Here is a 20,989-nt window from a genome sequence, read left to right on the forward strand (position 1 = left end):
CACTCATTCTCTCCCGTTCCTCTTTGCCTCCCTTTTCAATCTCACGGACTGATTCCCAAAAGGCTGGGAACTCTTAGGAAAAAGTAATAATAATGATTGGAGTCAAACCGGCTAACCTCACGACTACTTAGTTTTATTAGAGATGCACGTTGATCCAAAGTGACAGCTTCTCGGGAATCAGACATAGGTGGCCACAAGGGACCTGTCCGGCACTCTCGGGGACTCCCGATCCACGAGTACTATCACTGGGCTACAATGAACTTTCCCCATAAAGTGCAATGGAATGTAACAGAAAAGCATTTTGCACAAAAAAACCCCACAAGGAAGTGGAGCTATCATTTCCTGGGAGTCGTCACATGCACAAGAGCAGGACACAGGAACCCTCCACCTAACGGGAGGGCTGGGCAGTTTGCATCCTGGCCTTGTAGGGCACGCTGCAGCCCAGGGAGAGACTGGGGCATGGGATGGCCTTTGCAGCACTTTAAGAAAACAAAACAAAGTAAAACCCCACCCTTCATGACCATTCTCAAATGTACCCACTTGTCTCCATCCTCATTTCCTACTTCAAGTCCAAACCACTCTGACCACTGGGACACCTTCTTCAGGGGTTCCCTGCTTCTACTGTCCTTTCCTTCACCTGGAGAGACAGTGACCTCTTCACACCGTACACGTGGGTCACGGGCTTCCCTTCCCTGGTATTTTGAAGAAAATGTGAAGTGCTCGCTCTCCACGGCCAACTGCTCACCCCCGACTTCTTCTCACCCCCTTGGTCAGCTCCTGGCTGCTGGACGTGCCTAGCGGGTCCCACCTCGGGGTTGTGTGTCTGCTGTCCCCACTGCTGAAGTGCTCTCCTCTGCTCTTCGTGTGACTGCGTCCTCCCACCTCAGGGCTCAGCCTGCCCCCAGCCTTCCTGAGCCCCCTTCCCGCTCTGGCACCCAGCTAGACCAGCACCCTGCCCATCACTGTCACCTCGCCCCTCTGCCCGCTTCTTTCAATGTGCTGGTCTCGGTGGTCACTGCGTCACGTGTTTACCCGATGCGGCCACAACCCCACGCCAAGATTCCTGAGGGAGGCAGCCTCCAGCTGACCCCCTCTGCTGTCAGTGCACGACCCGGCACATGGCGCCGACTCCAGGAATATCCACCCCATCGACGTGTGACGTCACAACAGCACGGACGCTGGTCACACAGATGTCAAGACCTGCCCTGCGGCCGCATGGTCACCCACAGAGAGCTGCCTCGGCTTCCGCTCACTGGAACCCCTGCGTGGCTAACGGCATGGCCTTTCATGGAAGGCACACTGTGTCCACTTAAGCACAAGGTGACGGTGACAGCGCCGTTACTGCTGTTGGCTGGAGATGGCTCAGGCGGCAATGACCGCTCTTCAACTGTTCAGAGGTGGAGGGTTTCAGTTAAACCACGTCCCTCGTGGAGCCCCGTGACCTCTGGGTGTTTGACCTTCCGGGGGAAAAGCGTGCGTGTTGATGTCGCGGGGCCCTGTCTCCGGCAGCGTCTGGGAGCTCAAACTCTCCTACCTCCCCCCGCTCCCGAGAGCCCTGTGCCGGCTGTGGGTCCCCCCCCAAGCCCCTGCTTGTCACCGAGGAAACTCCCTGTTTCTGACTCTGGCTCCTGGGGGTGCTTCTTTGTGAGTTATAGCCAATAAGTGCCTCCCAATTCAATTTTCTACCTACCGGTTGCCTCCTGATCAAGCACGATGCACTGAAGTCGGGCACCGTCAAGAGGGGACGCGCTCCTTGGGGAAAGACACCACTTCATAGCTACGCTGTCAAGCGCATGCAAAGTGACTCAGTAAACTGAAGAACGTCCTTAAACTAGATTCTTTGTGTAGACTGAAGTGAAGACTCACTACGATTTTCCTATTTCTTTTGACACAGACTTTTTAATTAATTGCCAAAATAACTTTGTTCAGAGCTGCTTCCTCAACAAATCAAATATCAACAGTTTTCATCTAACAATGATTGACTTCTCCTTATAAGATTAAAAGGGTTCATTTTGCTTTATCCTTTCATTTTTCTTTCTTTCTTTCTTTTTTTTTTTTTTTTAGCTGCAAGAAATGAACCATGTTTGTGTGACATGACAAGCCACCTCTGTGGTCCAGAACCCCTGGCAGGAGGGGGTTCCATAGCAACGTGAGGCGAGGTACTCAGAAGCCAAATCCTCACTACGAGTGGGGGGGGGAAGGTGGGCCTGGCATCTACTGATAAAGGCTCCTCACCTTTCCCTTTGGCCAGGTCTCTGTTGTAGCCAACGGGACTGAAGTACTCAAAGACAAACACGGCGATGGCAGAGACGATGAGCAGCATGACGAACATCATCACCCAGACGGAGGCGCTGAAGGGCTCTGCAGGGAGACAGACCAGGGGACAGATGCAGTCAGTCAGCGGCTCCCCCTGCGGCCCAGGAGCCCGGTGTGATGTGTGGGCTCAGCAGCCCAACTCCTCTAACTGGAACTGGTCACTCAAAAGAGGCTAGTCATTAAGAAGAAGAAAAATGTATACATATATCGATATACACACATTTATTATATTTTCTTCATTTTCTAAAATATTTGAGATACTTTATAAGCTTGCATATGATAGGATAAAACTAGAGAAGAGCAGAGGACATTTTGCAACTCAGATCAAGAGCACAGAAACAAAAAGGAATGACCAGATGAAAGGAGAAAGAAGAATGCAGGTAAAGAGGCTGCGGATCCCCCAGACTGGCAGGACCCTCCCGAGAACAGAGCTGGGGGACCAACGGTCGAGCGCAGACTCCTGCAGCCTGGCCTGGTTCTGAGTCTTCTCTCCATGTGCACTTCTTACACATGGTGGGCTGGTGGGTAGGGATTTCAGAGGTGACGGGAGAATGACCACCTGTTGGGAAGGGTTCCAAAACCATGGGTTGAGGAGGATGTCAGAAGGTCATGGCCTCCACCGTGACCCTCCACTCGGCCTCTGCTCCATGCAGACCAGAGCTCTGGAGCCTGTCAGTCTTGCTGGTGCAGGCACCGGGCTTACATGCAAGGGGAAGCCGTCTGAGGACGCCGTGTCACGTGATGATTTAATGGAAAAGCATCACTTAAGAAATGCAGGGAGACCTGGACGGGCAGCAGTCGGTGGGTGGACGGTGAGTCACTTTCGCCGGCTCATTTCCACATCACGGGGGCAGTCGGCAGAGATCCCAAGGGTTGGCCAAGTCCAGAGGTTCTAAGGCTTATAACACTCCAGGAGGGTAAGAGACGCTCCGCAAGATAAACTGGCCCTTTGAGTCAACCCCGTTGAGGATGTGAAAACTGGCTGATGAAAGCCATTTTATCTACTTTTGATATAGACTTGCTAAAAAATCAACAGAGACTAAAATTTCAAAAATGAGCATATCTGCACTTGATTGCCCCACTGGGAAGAGTCTTGTAGACACAGATACCATGGGCCTAACACCCGTTCCTCATAAGCAAACGTGCCTGAGCGTCCATAGGGCAATAATGCTTCTCAACAATGAGCTTTTTATCATTTATGATAAAGAATGAGGCCGATTGCAGACTATTAGTCTATGACTGCCCCACCCAGCAGGAGTCATGCAAAGTCCTACTCAGTGAGCTCAGTGTTTAGCACAAAACCACCGCGTCTGAGGCCTTAACTCCACACTGTGATCTGAAAACGGGAACAAGTGCCAGGCAACCTGATTTTGATAGCGCGAATATGTTAAGAAGCAACCGGTAACAACACAACCGGCTGAACTCAGAGGAGCTCCGAGATCAGGGAGACCTTGACGGAAATCTGTCTTACCTAGATCTGGCTTGAGTGATAGACAATATTAGGCCTCTGGAATCATATGAATTTGGTAATGAGGTGTATCCAAAAGGGAGAATAAGTAAATGAGTAATTAGGAGATTAAAAGTATTTAATAGTCAAGAATAGAGATGTTAAACTAATTGTCAATTCTGGCCTGCTGATGGCATGGTGGGCCCTATCGGAGGAGTATTCTTGTGACAAGGATGTGTGCATTTAGACATTTGTGATTCCCGTGACACGTACATGAGCATTAAGATACTTGGCGGTGTGCCTTATCCACATATGAATGTACACAGTATGGCGAATGCAGCAGCGGCTTTGGGTTTCCCTTAGTGTACTGGAGCCACGCGGGAGAGGGGGCTCATTCTGATTTGATGGCACAAGGGTGGAGTGTGATTTGCTGCTGTTCAGTCCCCAGTGGGCCCCGTTCCCTCCTGCCTCCCTGCCCCTGTCCCCTTCCTCTACCCACTGGTCTTCCTTCTATTTATAGACAGACGTCAAGGTGGGCTTCGGCGTGGCACATTCCTCTATGTGCACGGCACAATCCGGTCCACTTCACCCCAGTTCCTCCCTTTCCTGTCCTCCCTGACCCGCTTCTTCCTCTGCTCCACCCATCTCCCTTCTATTTCCGTGGGACCCTCTCCCACTTTTCCTGTTCTTTTGCCCTGGATGCAGGCACGTCAGTTCCCAATGGCCAAGTTGTGGAAGCAGCCCCAGCAGGTGAGTGGTCCAAGGGAATCACTGATCTCAGGATGAAGCCAGAAAAGGCGGCGGAGGGCGGGGTGGGCGCTGTCCGTGGTGCTGAAAAAGCAGCACCGTCGGATAAAACCCACTTGTGAACCAGGTGATTTCCACGTCTCCGTGGGCTGAGATAACATTACAGGATCGGGGGCACCCTGGCTGAGCCCTTCTGCTCACGTGTCAGAGTGTGCACTCCTGCAGGGGACTTCCGTGGGCATGAGCATCCCGCCCACTAACGCACTGGTCAGAAAGTTCAAGGAGAGCTGCTCTGGCAACAAGATGGTGTCCCACTTGGAACTGACAACATTGTCCCTGGCCTGTGCGATGGCACACAGATCAAGGGGCTCTGCTGCAGGGCTCTGGCTGGAGTGTACCAAGTACCTGCAAGTGACCCTGAAGGACCGCTCTCCCCAGACGCCACACACGTGCCCCACAGTGAAGAAGAGCGTTGGGGCAACAGCAGGACACGGTCCCTAGCAGCTACAGAGGAGCCCGGAGCCGTCTTAAACAGGTGCAGATTATATCCTCCAATGACTCAAACCCAGAACCAGCATCCACCACAGAGAAACTTCATCCCGGAGACTCCAGGTCAGCTCTTCTTTGGGCTAAAGAATTCAAATTGCTTGGAAAGTTTTCAAAATTAACTGGATGGAAATGTGACAAGAGATGTCATTTCTGTCCTCGACGAACCATTTTTACACAAAAGCTCCGTGGCATTACCTGCAAGTGTTTCCAGTGTGAATTAATGGGGTTTGTGGAGGAGAGAGAAGAGGGAATGATGAACAGCAGCGCAATCCGGTTTCAAATGTTTTGGCTCTTCCAGATGACTGAGCCAGTGAGTGGGAAAATGTAGCTCAGCACGGTTCATTATGACTCTCAGAACCTGCAGATAATGACCGTGAATAAGGGGCACAACGTCAGTCAAACAGGGATGTAATTTAGTGACTAGGGAAAATACTAACCTCCTGTGTAACAACAGCTTTGCAAATCGCTTCCGCCGGCTGTATTTCATTTTATTTTTAAAATATACAGCAGGAAGAGTGGGGGGTGGTTTTGCTAAATTTGGCAAAATACTTGACATTTTATGGAAATGGTCTCTGATGCAGGTAAGACAAAAAAAAAAAATCTAAAGAAACTGGGTTGAGGCCAAATTCAATGTCAGTGACCCAATTTTACAAGTCAAGTCCATTGATATATATATTGATCTGACTGAATTGGAAAAAAGTTCTCTCCAGCTCACTAAGTAGATCTGAAGACAATTTGTAAAAAAACAAAAACAAAACACATTTCTGTCAACTTTGTCCCAGGAACCACTTCCTGCACCCCGTTCTCCAGCCCCAGGGCAAAGCCCTCTGCCAAGGGTCTGGGAGACAATGGGTGACGGCCTCTGGCCAGCGTCAGCACTGCGCTTCCTGGTGCTCCTCGTGAAGGCACAGGCCTCTGTCTCCGTGTCAGACACGGGGCAAGGGGACACGGAAGGAGCTACCGAGTGTGTCCTCGTCAAGCTCCACGTCACTCCAGTAAAGGGGACCAAAACTGAAGCGATGACTGCAAAATCAAATCCAGCGAGTGGCGAGGATTTCGGCAGCTTAACGGGATTATCAAAAATGAAGTAGTAAATCCACATGCTGCCGAGAGTGAGCACGGCCAGAACCCTGTTAGTCAACACTTCAGCAGGGAGAAGGGAGCGTGACATCCCCACGGCGCTGACGTCACACGTAAGTGAGGACATCGGAGGAACCAGACCGAGGGCCTGCAGTTGGTTCCACAAGTTGGTTCTAGTCGGCAACTTTCCATAATAGAGATTTTTGTTTCTGGAGAAATGTAAGACATTTAGTTGACGTCAACACTGTTCTCCCTACCCCCTTTCTCTCTCCCTCTCTCATGCAGTTTTACTCCAGAGATTACAGTTTGCTTCAGCTCCCCAAATTTGGGGCAAACCCATTTATATGGGCATGCTAAGGAAGAATTAATCATCTGAATTCTGCTGGGCATGGTGGTGCACCCCTATAATCCCAGTGGCTCGGGAGGCTGAGGCAGGAGGACGGCGAGTTCAAAGCCAGCCTCAGCAACTTAGTAAGGCCCTCAGTCATTTAGTGAGATTCTGTCTCTAAATAAAATACTAAGAAGGGCTGGGGATGTGGCTCAGTGGTCAAGTGCCCCAGGTTTAATCCCTGACACAAAATCATCATCATCACGCTCATAATTCCACAATCTTCCACAAGATAACCACTTTTATTTTTAAAATATTTTTTGGTTGTTGAGGTACCTTTATTTTTTATTTATTGCTATGTGCCTCACACTCTGCCACTGAGCCACAACCCCAGCTCAGACAGCAACTTTTAAAAAGCCATTTATGACAGCCAGACAGCCCGCAGCACTCGGCTGTAAAGAGATCCCACGGCTCTCGCCAGGGTACCCAAGTGACCCGGCCATGGTGCTGAGGGCCAGAGGACAGAAACACATCACCCTACCCTGATTGAGGAAAAAAGGTCTCCTGTAAACGTGTAGATTTGTGAAATGGTTAAAAGAATGTCCTGCTCTAGAAACCATTGGGCTTCAAGGAAGGCACATTTAACATAGGACTCCGTTCATCTTAAATCAGCGCAGATTCTTCAGACTGCTCCCGTCTTGTACGGAGGAGGGCGTGGACCAGGTGGCTCATCATTATTCTCCCCTCCGACTCGAAGACCACCACTGCCACTGAGGTCGGGGCACGGTGGTGGGTGCTGGACGGAGGTTTACGGCTGACTGAAATCAACTGTGGACAGGCAGGTTTACCCATTTTTTCAATGTTTTGCCGGGCTCTCCGCAATATTGTCTACTAATTTACGCTCTACAGAGTCCAGACCAGTATCTGAGTATGCGCAGCAGAAATCTCCCACGGGGCGGGGCAGGGGGAGAAGTGCCATGACTCAAGTGCAAGAGGTTCTGGAGGGTGCTGGTGTGTGGTAGTGGGAGCAGAGGGGACCCGTTTTGTTTTAGGACTCCATCCTATAAAACAACCAGGTCCCGTAGAAGGGTCAGGACTGGGGCGAGATGTTCTTCTCCTTGTGCTGTAGAAACCTTTAAGAGCACGGAACTACCTAATGGGGCTCTGTTTCTGTAACAGGGTCTCGGGGCTCTGCTCTGTAACTGGGGTGACTGGGCTAACTGGGACTGGTGAGGCTTCCCTCCGCCTGACTGCACTGTCCCGCTCTGTCACCTGGCTGGCTGGCATTGGCTGGACCCCCAAACATCCCTTTGCAGTTTTCAGGCTTATAAGGAGCGCCCTGCAATTGCTGGGGGCTGATCAGGGGAACAGCCTGATGTTCTGCTCGGCCGCCTCCGGTGTGCTGCAGTGAAGGCTTGATGCGATGATACGTGAGTGGTCTGGAGTCAGCTCATGAAACCCCGGGACGAAGCTGGAACTGTAGCAGTTGGTCACCCGGAACCCAACAGGTCCAGTCTGGCCACAGGCTATGAGCCAAGGGGACGGAGCAGCTGTGACCCCTTGAGGGAGAGCGGGAGCCCCGGAAGTGCACCTACCTAGGAAGGCAGAGGGGGACACGGTGCCGTTGCTCCTGGACACCATGACGCTGATCCCCGTCTCCACGAAGGGCACGGAGAAGTCCACCACCTCCGAGCGCTCCTCGTTGATGGTCAGTGAGCCGACCGCCATGACCGCTCGCTGGTAGACCACCTGGAGGCGGAGAAGGAGCGGGGTCTGCGGCTCTGCCCCGCCGCCCGGCCCCCTGGGGAGGGCCTGCGGGGCGGGCGCCCACCTACCTCCCCGATCATCCCGTTCCACACGTTGTTGACTTTCTTGCCGTGCTTCCCATTGGTGACCAGGTAGAGGTCGTAGGTGAACTTCACGGTCCGCGAGAGCTTCTTCAGGATGTCGATGCAGAACCCCTTGCAGCACTTTTTGACGTTCATCCCCTCGTTGGTTGAATTGCTGTGAAGGAAACCCCAAGACGGCAGAAGGTCAGCGAGGGTGGGCGGGAGGGGTGGGGAGGGCTCTGCACTTGGCCAGCTCGTCTGCTGTGCCTTCCCGGTGGGGAAGGGGGGCTCGGGGAGGAACTGGCCTTTCCAAGGACAGCAAGAGCAGAAGCGTCCTTCATCACAGCCGTCAGCGTGACAACTGTCACGTGGGGGGGATGGCTCCTGGCCAGGCGCTCCGCTCACGGCCACTGCCGGCTGGGTTGACCCGCGACATTTCTCTGAATCAGGAGCTGTTCTTCACCCCTTTAAGCAAGCAGGAGTTGCCAAGCGTACAACCTCTTTAAACCTTTTTCTATCTAAGAGTCAATCATAAAGCTTCTCAGAAACTGGGGAGAGGGTGATGTGAGACTCTCTCTACTTTATCCTGTTCTTAAAAGTCTTGAGACGGAAGGCAGGAGGGCAGGGTTCTGAAAGACCTCCTAGAACCAGGAGACCCGCGTTCTGCCCCACGCTGGAGCTGGGGACGCCATCTCTCCTGGAGAGCCGGCTGTCCATGAGGGTTCATGCACAACACTCCCCGTCTACCTCGGTGGCGTGAAGCACAAAAGGGGACACTGCAGGGGGAAAACCCTATCTCAACCCAGACAGTGCTGTCGTCTTGAAGGCCGCAGTAGAAGGTGACAAAGTCTCATTCCAAGAACACCCTCACGGACCTTGAATACTTCTACAAATGAAGGAAACTTGGTCTTCCCAAGCCAAGTGGCCACGGCCCCTCACCACTCACACAGGAAGGCCACGCCTCTGGGACCAGGCACTTGAGTCCACCCCGCACCAAGCCATCCTCTTGGCTCGACCTTGCCCTGGAGTTGCTGAGGTTAACACGTGCTCTGTTAGAATGTTCTATTTGGGGCTCATTTACACACGGGACTGTTAAAAAAAAAAGCATAAAATGATGTTTGTGGAAATCCAGCCCCATCGTAGAAAACATGTGTCCATGTCGTGAGAAAAAGAGCTGATTACACAGAGGGACAGACAGGATAACCACAGCTTGACAGAAGCAGAGGAGCTTATTGGGGAAAAAAAACTGGGTACAATAACAATGGAATAGAAGCACAGCTGCTTCTCAGTGGTGGGAGTTTTCCTCCTTGTATTTTTGGAGGCTTCCCCCAAATATCTAGAGAGTTGGATACCTGAAGGCAGAGAGAGGGTGTGGATCTGCACCTGCAGCCACGGATGCAGGTTCTGGCTCTTTAGGAGACTGACTGGCCCCCAGGACTCCATGTTGACCAGAAGTGACAAACAAGGCTTGTCCCTGGGGAGCTTTGCCAAGAAAACCCACCGACGCCGCGTCTAACAGAAGTCCTTTGCCACCACGGGCTGCCTCCGCCCTGACCTTTGGGAGATGCGATTGATCTAACTCGTGCCGATGCTGGGTCAGGGCACCCTAGTGATTTTCCACTGACATCGAGGACGTCGGACCCGTCTCACCTGGAGGCCCAGGCCCAGTCCACGCGTGGAAGAAAGGAAGGAGCAGGCTCCCGCCCCACAGGAGCCAAAACCGTGAACTTGCCCTTGCTAAGCCGTCTTCAATGGGAAAGTCGGTTCTTTATAGAGAGCCATTCGGCTTGGGGATTTCCCTTCACACTGACCCCTTGTTTCCAGCTCCAGTGCCACCGAATTTCAAGATTTCTAACTCTTCCTATTGACTGTGAAGCACCCCAGGCCCCGTGGGCCCCGTCCAGACCTGGGGTGCCGTGATGGGAAAGGAGGTGTCCCGCCAACGGCGCCCTCGGTTTGGGTCATTCCTTCCACAGCTGACCAACTTCTGCCGCAGGACGCCCAGGCAGATCCACACCTCCTGGGACGAGCTCCCTCCTTCTCCCCCCGGGCCCTTCCAGGCCCCCCGGTGTCCCCTGGGTGTCCTTTTGTCCCCAGCTTGGCTGCTGCTCCTTCCCCAGGGCCTTTGCTCCTGCAGACCCCCACAGGTCCGCCTCCTGACCCTTCACACTGTCCTTGAGCACTACCGGGTGACCTCCGGAGCCGCACAGACCCCTTGCTCTCTTGTTAAGGTCTGTAGACAAGTCAAAATAACACCTGGCATTTTGCCCGGGGAATGTTAGAGTTCTAAACAAGTCTGGATGGTGCCTGGCAAATGCCAGAGGGAGTGGTTTGAGAAGTAACGCCAGCGAGCCAGTAAGTGTGGAGATTCCTGATTGGTTGACTGATGTATCTAGTTTATGCTAATTAAGATAAGCTGTGCAAAATGTATAAATACCTCTGTTGTCCTACGATAAACGGCTCCCATTCCTGCTGTATCAACGTACACAAGTTATTCGTCACCCCCCCACCCCCCACCCCGGCTATTCTGCTGCAGCCGGACTGCGGCACTCTCTGACCATGACACCTGGTTTGTCGTTTCACAAGGTCCACCGTCACCTGGCGCTGCCCGCTTCCTTCACGGGCGGAGTCAGGATCTGACTGCCTGTGACATGACCAGAGATCCCGTCTCCTCTGTGCCCAGAACCGTGCCTGACACACAAACTGCACTTCATGCATGTTTATGCATCCATGTACTTACCTTTTTTTTTACATTTTTATTTATAACAACATCTGTGCTATTTCATCGTGGAGGAATTCAGCAACAATTATTGAAACATCGTGTCCCTAGGTGGGGTCACCTGCTTGCCTTTCCTGTTCGTCTCCAGGGAAGGGGAGCCCGGGGGAGGGACGCGGGAGTGGGGAGGCCTATTCAGGATGGATCTATTTATTCCCTTCATGATCTCTTCAGAATTTCACCTCCAAAGAAGTTGACCTTGTAGATAAAATTTTCTCCAAGCCAAAGTGTGCCTTCAAAAGACATTTAGCAAACATTTATATAAAGTAGACGCCCGCCCCCAGGCTCTGCGATCCGGGCCTGCATCCTGACCGGGGGACTACAGTCGGAGCGTGGTGTGAGGAGTCACGGTGTCTGCTCTCCCTGGGCACTCCACCACCCTGGGTCCTGTGCTCTGTGACCGAGTGCAGAGATCAGCCAGGCACAGTCCCCATACTGAGGTGGCTTGTCATCCAGTGGGAAGACAGACGAAGTATAAACTGTAAAGCCAGGTGACACGGATAGAGACGGACTTGACCCAGGGCACTGCAGGGACAGGCAGAGCTGGCCTAACCTGGGGACAAGGGGGCAGGAGACGACCAGGAATACTGTGTCCGGCAGCGGCCTTCCCTTCTAGTCGCTCTCCTGGTGGGGGTCGGCCCATGCTGGCGTGGGAAAGCCTGGGCCGTGGTGTTCTCTGGGTTCCCAAAGGGCTCGTGAATACAGACGGAGCCCTGCCAGAGGGCCAGCTCTCCTTCAGCGTCACAGACAGGAGGTGACAGAGGCAGCCCAGCTGCTGTGGGTCAGCAGGGAAGCTGCAGAGGCCCAGTCTCCACTGGGTGGCATCTGAAGGTCACGCCCAGGTCTGTGCCCGTCCTGAGCCTCAGAGACAAACTTTTTTTTCTTTTTTGGTACCAGGGATGGAACCCAGGGGCCCTCGAGCACTGAGCACATTCCCAGCCCCCTTGACTTTCTGTTTTGAGACAGGGTCTGGTGCAGTTGCTTAGGGGCTTGGAAGTGGCTGAGGCTGGCTTTGAACTCGCCATCCTCCTGCCTCAGCCTCCAGAGCCGCTGGGATGACGGGTGTGTGCCACCGTGACCAGCCAGAGACAGACTTAAAATTTTTCAGGAGTATGGGTCTGGGGGACACACAGGAGATGAGGAGATGAGGGGTGACGGCCAGGACCCGGGAGTCATGCTTCCAGCAAGACTGAGGGAGGGCTATCCTCGTGGCTTTGGGAGGCCACCAAAGGGCTGCGTGGCGAGTCCCGGCAGTGTGTCTGCCGGCCCGCCGTCATGGGGTCACTGTAGTAACAGGGTCATTCTGAGTGGCACAGATGTGTCCTTGGCAACGACACCCCGATTTCAGAGACCCGCCCCCACCCGTCACTCACTTGATCTTGACGAACTTCCGACAGGGCACCGTGTTCCTCACGCACGTCTCCGTCAGCGGGTCTATGTCCTCCACGATGACGAAGGGGGCCTCCTCCAGGGTCACGATGCTCAGGTGGTTGTCGTCCGGCTCGCAGTCGGAGAAGGACTTGTACCTGGGCCACACGGCGTGCCGCAGGCTCAGGCTCTGGTTCTCCCACTTCCCCACCTGCATCAAACACAGAGGCCACTGGCGCTCGGCCCAGGACTCCCTGCAGGGCCAGGCCCGCCCCTAGGCGTCCTGGGGGGCAGCGTCCCTCCTGAGGGCGTCCTGCCGCCAACGTCAACCTGTGCACAGTTAGGAGCTCAGAGAAATGAAAGAGGAAAGGGAACAGCGCCCCGGGCAGCTCCACCTCCCAGATGCCGCCTGGAGTACTACACCTGGGCGTCTGGGGGACATCGGGGCACTGCCCCCTCACGGCTCCCCGGGACCCCTGAAGCCAAGGAAGCCGCGTGGACCTGGAGGCTGACCCAGGCGTCTCCGCCTCTCACCGGCCTGCAGCTCTGAGGTGTGCACAGCTGAATCCCAGAGCTTCGGCCCCCTCGTCTGACAGAGGCCTGGCCACACCTGGGAGTCTAACAGGGCCATGCCCGGCACACGGTGGAGACTCGTACCTTCTCCTCAAGTACAGAGGAGAGAAAGGAGCAAAGGTAAAAAGGTGCTAAGAAAAGAAAGTACCAGAGGAAAGGGGAGAAGAAGTTGCAGTAAGACGCAGTCAGCCAGGAAAGCAGAGACCTGGGGGAAGGGACAACCCAGAGGGACGGCATCCTTCCAATCCCGGATACAGCTCCCGTTTAAGTTGCAAATTAAGTTGAACTTTGGTTAATCTGCACAGAGGGGAGAGCTGCTGCTTAGTGAACACGGAGACCTGTCAAAACAGAATCGATCGCATCCTCTCAGAGCAGCAGTCGGCCTCTGAGCAAAACCAAATTGAAGGCTGTAGGTTTTGAACCTTAATTCTATTTGACAGGTTATTGGCACTATTCACATTCCTGCCGGGAGGAAGCTGCCCCACGGCCGCTCTCGCCGTCCTCCTCCTGCTCCCACGCACGGTGCTTGACACCGCAGGTCAGCGCGTCATCTGTGACACCAACCTCCAGGAGAACACCCCGTCTGCAAAGCTAAGTGCAGGCGCAGGCCTGTCTGAGCCGGCGTGACCCACTCACCTCTCCCCACCGCGACATAGTGTGGCCAGAAATGAACCCGGGCCCTCCAGGAGATTCAGACGCACTGCACCAGGCAGGAGGGGCGGGTCCCTGATCCCTGCACTGCCTCCCCGTTTGGGCTGGCTGTAAAGAACCATCCACGTGGCTGATCACGACGTGGTCTAGCCTCTGTGACCCTGTCTCCTTAAGGTAGGAAGGTCAGCAGAGCCCTTTGCAACATGCTCGTATGTGCCACGTGGGCTCGGGAGAACGTGGGGCCCACAGGATTCTTCTTTCATTCCACATGGATCCATTGAACACCTACTATGTGCTGACACCAGCTGAGGAACAATCATGGATTGTTCTTAGAATGACTTCTGCCATCTTAGAGCTACCAATCAGCTGCAATCATAGGGCTACTACAGTGGCTTGGGAGGCCGAGGCAGGAGGATTGCAAGTTCAAAGCCAGCCTCAGCAACTTAGCAAGGACAGAGATCTAACCAATAATGCCGAACACAGATACAGAGATTTGCACCCTTTTTCCTTTGGGATATATTACACTAACCCCTTTCTTCCCGTTTGTCTTTGAAAACTCAAACACAACCTTTGAGAGAGGTTGGGGAGCTTAGTGGAACAGCTTTGGGGGTCAAGTAGAACGAGGGAAGAAGAACGAGGGGTTCTTACTGGCTTCACCCTCTAGCTGAACAGGCCGGGGAAAGTCCTTTGACCCCTCAGCAGAGAGAAAAAAGAGAATCCCTTTAAGGACTGCAGGGAGGTTTGAATGAGCCACTGCTGTCTGTCACTCACGGAACCCGACACCCAGCGAGGCACGTGACATCACTATGCTGTTGCTGTTGCTGTTGGCATTTGAGACAGAGATCAAATGTCAGCTTATTTGTAAAGTGGTTCTTGCTTTTCCTAGAAATCTAGAATTTTGCATCTCTCTACCATAGCGTGTTGACGCTATGATCATAACAAGGTCACTGCTGACACTTCTGTGTTCAGGAAGGGTGTCCGTCTCTCCCTTTAGCCGAATTCCACCAAATCCAACAGGGTGGGAACGGAAGCATGGAGAGGTTATGTGAGCTGCCCAAAGTCACACAGCAAGCAGGTGCAGACAGGGTCACACCACGGGGCTGTCTGACTCCATGGGGTTTCCCATCATAGACTCAGTGCTTCTACCAACTGAGCAATGATGACATCGCTCTACCTACAAGGCCCTTCCTTCCTTGCACACCTGCGCCTGACACCCCAAGATAACCTAGATCAAGGCTTGAACGAGCCCTGAACTAGTTGGTTATGCCACTGGCCTCACTGCAAACCAGACCTCAAGGACAAGAGCCAGCCCCAGGTGACTCTTGGGGAAAGAGTCACAGAGTGTGGCGTCTTCCTGGCTCCCGGCTGCTGCCCGCTTTCCGCCACATCCATGCAAGGACCCCTGTGTCAGCCCAGGAGGACGGGGGGGAGGTGGAGAGTGCTTGATCAGGAACGGAAGCTTCTGGGTCAACACTGCCCAGACCTGAGGGCTCTCTCCTCCTCTCCTGAGTCCACAGCTTCTTCAGGACCCATCTCCAACACCAAGACTGTCTACCAGATCCGAAGCCGGTGGACAGGCTGAGCTTTGGCCTCCTGTACTCAAAGCAAAATACCGGGGAGTGAGGATCTCTCCCAGCAACTCCGCCTCCCAGACTCCAAGCCGCGGAGGACGGCTGTCTGCACAGCCCTGGGAATTAAATTTCCCTGGACAGCAAAGGCACCGTGCTCTCACCACCTGGAAAGGCGATCCAGTCACCCTGCAGTGCTCACAGGGAAAGCAAGACTCCACGTGATAAACCCGCCACTGGGGGTCGGCAAGCCTTAGTTTCCATCCTCACACTGTCTCTGCTAACCCCAGTTTGCAGGGGCAGGAAGCAGGCTTGGAACCTCCACACTCCAAGTGTTTCTCTTTGGAAATTGTGTCCCAAATGGAAGAGCGCTGCGCACTCTGAAAACGGTAGCTGGCCATCTCATTCCACCTTGGACCTGATGGTGACACCCCTGCTGTTCTCTAAAATGACCTTCCTCCTGTCCCAAGGCCCTTCTCCATGATGCACTCCATGCTCTACTGAAGAGTGAGCCAAACCGAGATCGCAGCAGCCTTCCTTCAGCTCCACGCTTTCTGAGGCAGAGATCAGAACCTCAGAGCAGGTGAACGACGTGGCCACTGTCCGTCACGTGAGCCTATATCTGGAGCTAGAAAGGGAAGGGCTCCCGGGACAGGTGGCCGAAGGCCTGGTTAGACGGAAGGAGGAGCCGGACAGAAAGCACACCTGTGCACGGCACTGGGTCCATGCCCACGCGCGGGCCTGGAGGGACTCCACCGAGTTCTCAGGAATCACCTCGGTGCTGTGGACCCTTCTCCGCCCTCCCTCACGTGGACCTGAAGGAAAGGGCTCAGCCTCATGAAGGGCCTGGACTCGGCAGCAGTCGGTGGGTCATAGTCGGATTATTTTGCCAGTGTGACCAACAGACCCAAGAGAACAGTCAGAGGAGGGGAAGCTTGGTGGGGGCTCACAGTTTCAGGTCTCAGTCCACAGAGAGCCGGCTCCATGGCTGAGGGCTGGGGAGGGTCTGGGGGAGGAAAGACATGCACCAGGAAGCAGAGAGAGACTGCGCTCACCAGAAACAACACGTCCCCACGACTGCCAGCCACGCCCACCTGCCTTCAGTCCCCACTCCACCAACCCCTACCAGGGGCCGAGGCTGCCATCGCCCAAGCACTTCACCTCTGAGCCTCCGCCCACGGCCGCACACGTGAGCTTCTGGGGGACACCTCACGTCCGTCCATAACACACATGAGCAGACTTAAATCCTGCCCGACCCTAGCCATGTGACCTGGACAACCTGGGTTTCTGCAAACACAACATGGTGACATTCCATTCACAGTCATCGTGAGGGTCATCGGGGGTTAAGGACACAAACCTTGGCGAGCGCACGGTACCTGGCCCACAGAAAGTCCCCTGCTGGTCCTGTTGTCATTCAGCCAACGTGTACCAAGTCTCTCTGAGAAGACGAGGAGCTTTTGTAGGGGCAGCCCAGACTGAGGCAGTGGGGACCACCGGGTTCCTGCCATGACGTGCCCTTGCCCGGTCCTCAGGTTCCTGGTCTCGGCCCCCTCCCCTCTCCAGGACATGAGGGGTTGGGTGTGGGCTAGGGGACCTCTAGGCCTTGCAGATCTGAGCTTCTGTGCAAAACACAGGGGCGAAGTTGTCCCCCAGCCCTTCCCCATTGGGGACCAGGAACTAGTGGAGGAGCAGGAGAGGGTGAGGGAGCGCTCCTGGCTTGAGGCATACTTCCGGATGGTCAGGGCAGAGGGACGTGCCTGCCTCTGAGGCAGGAGGTTCTGAGAATCCACCAGAGGGCCGAGGGGCACAGGGGGGGGCCCGCAGAGCCCCCAAGCTGCAAGAACAAGTGGGCCCCAGGCCAGAGGCTTCAACCAAGTGCACTTTTCATCTTCTAGAAAGAGGCACAAGCCCAAATACGGGCTCCGCCACGTTCCTGCTGTCGCACGGTGGGCCCAGGTGACCAAGTCACTGCTCACGCTCTGGGTGTGAGCCCGGGCTTCAGAGAGCAGTGCTGACGGGTTTCCATGCATGTCCATCCTCAAAGCAGCTCCAGGAGGCAGGTAACCATGACGACCCTCGTCACATCATGAGGAGACTGAAGGGGCACACGCCTGGCTCAGGTCATGCCATCAGGCCACCGCGGACGTGAGTCCGACAGGGAGAATGCCGAGCACCGCCCCCTGCCGCTCTCGAGACGGCTGCCTGTGTCCTAAAGGGACCCGCCTCACAGAGTCGGGAGGGCTCCTATTTCTGCATTCGGAGGCTCTGACACGGGTTGAGATGTCAGTCCCCCTGGTCCTGAACCCGACCCGCCACTCCACGCAGCTCTCCCTCTCCCTCCTACAGACGAGGGCCGAGGCAGGGAGTTCACCTGGTCTGAAACGGCAGGACCAGGCTTTGAGCCCAGGACTCATTTCAAAATCACTGAGGAAACAAGCCAAAGTCTTCACTGTGGAAATAAAGAGGGACTCCCCTGCAGACATCTGCAAACAGCACCTCTGCCAGATGGTCACAGCACCCGTCCTTAGGTGGGGTGGTGGCCGGCCTCCCGCGTGGGCCTCCTCCACAAACCCATGACCTCATCATGAAACATAAAAGCCTTCACTGAGGAACATTCTAGAAAAGATCTGGCCAGTACGCCTCAAAACTGCCAAGGTCACCAAAGAACAAGGAAGTCTAAGAAACTGTCACAGCTGAGAGGAGCTAAGGAGGTATCAGGATTAAATGTACTTGGTTTCCTGGATCAGAAATCAGATGGAACAGAAAAAAGGGATTAGATAAAATCTGAGCAAATCCCAACCAAGCAGGGGCTTTACCTAACGGTAGTATATCATTGGCTCATTAACTGTAAAAAGTAGACCATGCTGATGTCAGATGTTAATAACCAGAGAACCTGGGCACGGAGCACATGAGAAGGTGCTGTATGTAAAAATGTTTTTTTTCTGTAAATACAAAACTATTCTAAACTAGAAATTTTATACAGTTTTTTTTCCTGAAATTCAAAAGGGAATATTTTCATATAAGAAGCACATTTCCAGAGACAGAGGGGCCCGGTTGCCAGGGATGTGGCCCTGGGGCCATTCAGCCTGCCGTGGAATCCAGATGGCCTCTGACCACCTGTGCCACTTGGTGAATTGCTTCCTGTCTTTTTGCCTCAGTTTATCACTAAAAATGGGATGATGCCACGGCGAGACTCACAGGTCATGGAGAGGCCCTGATCACCAAGCCCAGCGCCGCTCTGCCTCGCTCATTGGTTCTGTTTAAATCCACCAACCGGGAGGACTTCAGAAGAGAGTGCGGATTGTGTCTTAAAGTGCCTGTCCACACCCACTTCCTGGTTACTTTGGCTGCAGCACACCGATTTTCCCCTGGAGAGGCCCTGCTTCCAAGTTCAGGAAGGCCCAGGTCCCTTATTTGGCAAATGGGTTCATGGAGCCCCCAGCCACAGCCGTGGGACCAGTGGTGTGCGTGACCTAAGCTGTGCCGGTGGGTCTCCCTGGGGGGACGACACGGATGCATGGTCCTGCCGGGACCACCTCTCAGAGGGTGGACACTGGGCTAAGAGTCAGGGAGGTGGCCCCAGGAGGGACGCTGCTGCTCTGGCTGCTGACCCCCACTGGCCCTTCTCACGGGGGGCCGCGCCTGCACGGCTCTGATCCCTGGGAACTTCCACACACGGCGGAAGTGAAGGACCCCTGTTTCTATCTCTGCCGCGGGATTCAAGTTCTTGGACTTAAAAACAGTCAAAGAGGCCACTTGGGAGGAAAAGAATCTTAACCTTCAAAACAAACTGGACTTTGGTGATGAACCTCTGAGTACTTTCAGCCAATACCCTGAAGCGGTGAGGACAGTGGGAGATAATCGACCTCGGATGGGGAACCGTGATTCTGCTGAGAGAAATATAAAAAGGCAGAATTAACTTGGCGATGACTTTTTTATCCATTATTATTAATGAAACTTAAATATGGAGCTTTTCGGAGGCTCGCTGCTCCTTGGCTCCCAGGAAGCGTTCCGGGAAAGGGCAGCAATTGCTCACTGACGTGTTCAGCCAGTGGTCTCTGGGAGCGTGGATGGTCCCATCTCCAGAAGCTGCCTCGAGTTCCTATCTACCCCTTGGTGTGTGGACAGATTCACAGACGTCACGGCACCTGCAGAAGGCTGGAGAAACCAGGTTAATGGATGCAAGCGGCTCTTCGTTCAAAGGGAGATGAGCGTTTGATCTTATTTGATCTACTTATGAAATGCTTACAAGAGACAATTAAAACAACCTCAAAACTGGTCTTCTGATCTCCAAAGCCACCCACCACGATCGTATTTCTAAGTACCCCACTCAGGGGTCCGGCCCTGCTCACATCCTTCCACCATGCAGGCTGTGCACAGAATCCCACCTCTCTGCATGGGTGTGCGCCAATCCACCTCTCGCCCCTCCTTCCCTCCCATTCCCCACCCTTTTCCCATCTCACACTGAAACACAGACACGCATACCTTCACACATACATGTACTTCCACCTACACGCACTCACTATTAAATCCCTTCCCCTCCATAACCTACACCTCTCTACGCAAGCCCACACAACACACATCTACACACAAGAGCACACTTGCCCACTCAGGCTCACAGTATGATCACTCACAACCACACACACACACACACCGAACACACTTACGCTCACACCTCTGTGCACACATGCACACTCTTGCACAGAGACAAGAGGCTCTACTAAGCTGATAGGGTGCATGCACTTTTCACCAGACGCACCCCGGATGACACCCGCTTCCTGCCTGTGTCTGGAGCGCCCCGGTCATCTCCACCTGCTGACCTCCTACCCTCTCTTTTCTGGCGTGGCTTGCATGCCAGTTCTTCCCTGGGGCCTGATCCCCAGCTGGAATTCATTTTTACCTTTCCTGAGTCTCTAGAACTTTCTCTTTTGTTCATTCATGAGCTCAACACACATTCGTTCATTTGGGGATTCTGAGGTGCCAGGCACTGCGGAGGCCCTGGAGCTACACTGTCGGCAGTCCCCGGAGGCCATCTTCCAGTCTGGCTGCACAGGAGAGCAGTGAAAGGAGATGACTGCTGCCCCCGGGAGGAGACAGGAGGCTGAGGAAGAAGGAAGCTTCCTGTTGCGGAGGAGAATCAAGAGCTCTTCCGACAGGAAGTGACTCCAAACAGGCAGCAGATCAGAAGAAGTCTCGTGTTCCTGTTCGGGTTCGCCTTTGGCCTGTGGACAGCTGACGTGTGTGGGCAAGGCCAGGGGACTTATTGGTGATTTCAAGCAGGGGAGTCACTCCCTGGGGACCCTTCCTCCTAATGCAGTGCAGGGAAAGGGGTGTGGCTCACCTGGGCTGGGGGCAGCTGCAAGGGCCTGGATGACAGAAAGCCGTGCGGTGGCCAGGCATGACTTCAGGGGACCTCAACAGGAGGCTGACCCGCTGGGGGGTGCAGAGGGAGTCCAGCTGGCCTGAGCTACAGCGCTGTAGACTGTCCTGGCCGCCTGGAAGTACAGGGCTCAGCCCCTGCCAGTTGCAAAACCACTGCTGGATGAACGCAGTTCTGACTACATGGGGATCGCAAGTCTAAAACCAGAGAGGAGATTTGTTAAAACTGACCGAGGCAGAGAGTGCCTGCCACCTGCTCTCAGGCCCCCCTGGGCCATCTCCTCACCAACAGGGACAGGCCTTAAAACAAGCACTTGAGTTGTGCAAAACATCAGAGAGCATTTTGCTCCAGGTAATAAGAGGTGATTTACTCCCAAG

General features: G+C 54.1%; 1 protein-coding gene across 1 annotated transcript in view; it reads right to left on the reverse strand.

The window, feature by feature from the left end:
- Positions 1-20,989, reverse strand: part of Grin2a (glutamate ionotropic receptor NMDA type subunit 2A) — a 330,729-nt gene that overhangs the window by 63,010 nt on the left and 246,730 nt on the right. The window contains exons 5-8 of the mRNA XM_078024622.1: positions 12,446-12,651; positions 8,303-8,471; positions 8,063-8,216; positions 2,236-2,361 (exon numbers count right to left, since the gene is read on the reverse strand). Of these exons, the coding sequence (XP_077880748.1) occupies positions 2,236-2,361; positions 8,063-8,216; positions 8,303-8,471; positions 12,446-12,651 (655 nt within the window). The remainder of the gene's footprint in view (positions 1-2,235; positions 2,362-8,062; positions 8,217-8,302; positions 8,472-12,445; positions 12,652-20,989) is intronic.

This window comes from Ictidomys tridecemlineatus, chromosome 10 (genome assembly GCF_052094955.1).
Source record: "Ictidomys tridecemlineatus isolate mIctTri1 chromosome 10, mIctTri1.hap1, whole genome shotgun sequence".
Taxonomy (NCBI): Eukaryota; Metazoa; Chordata; class Mammalia; order Rodentia; family Sciuridae; genus Ictidomys; species Ictidomys tridecemlineatus.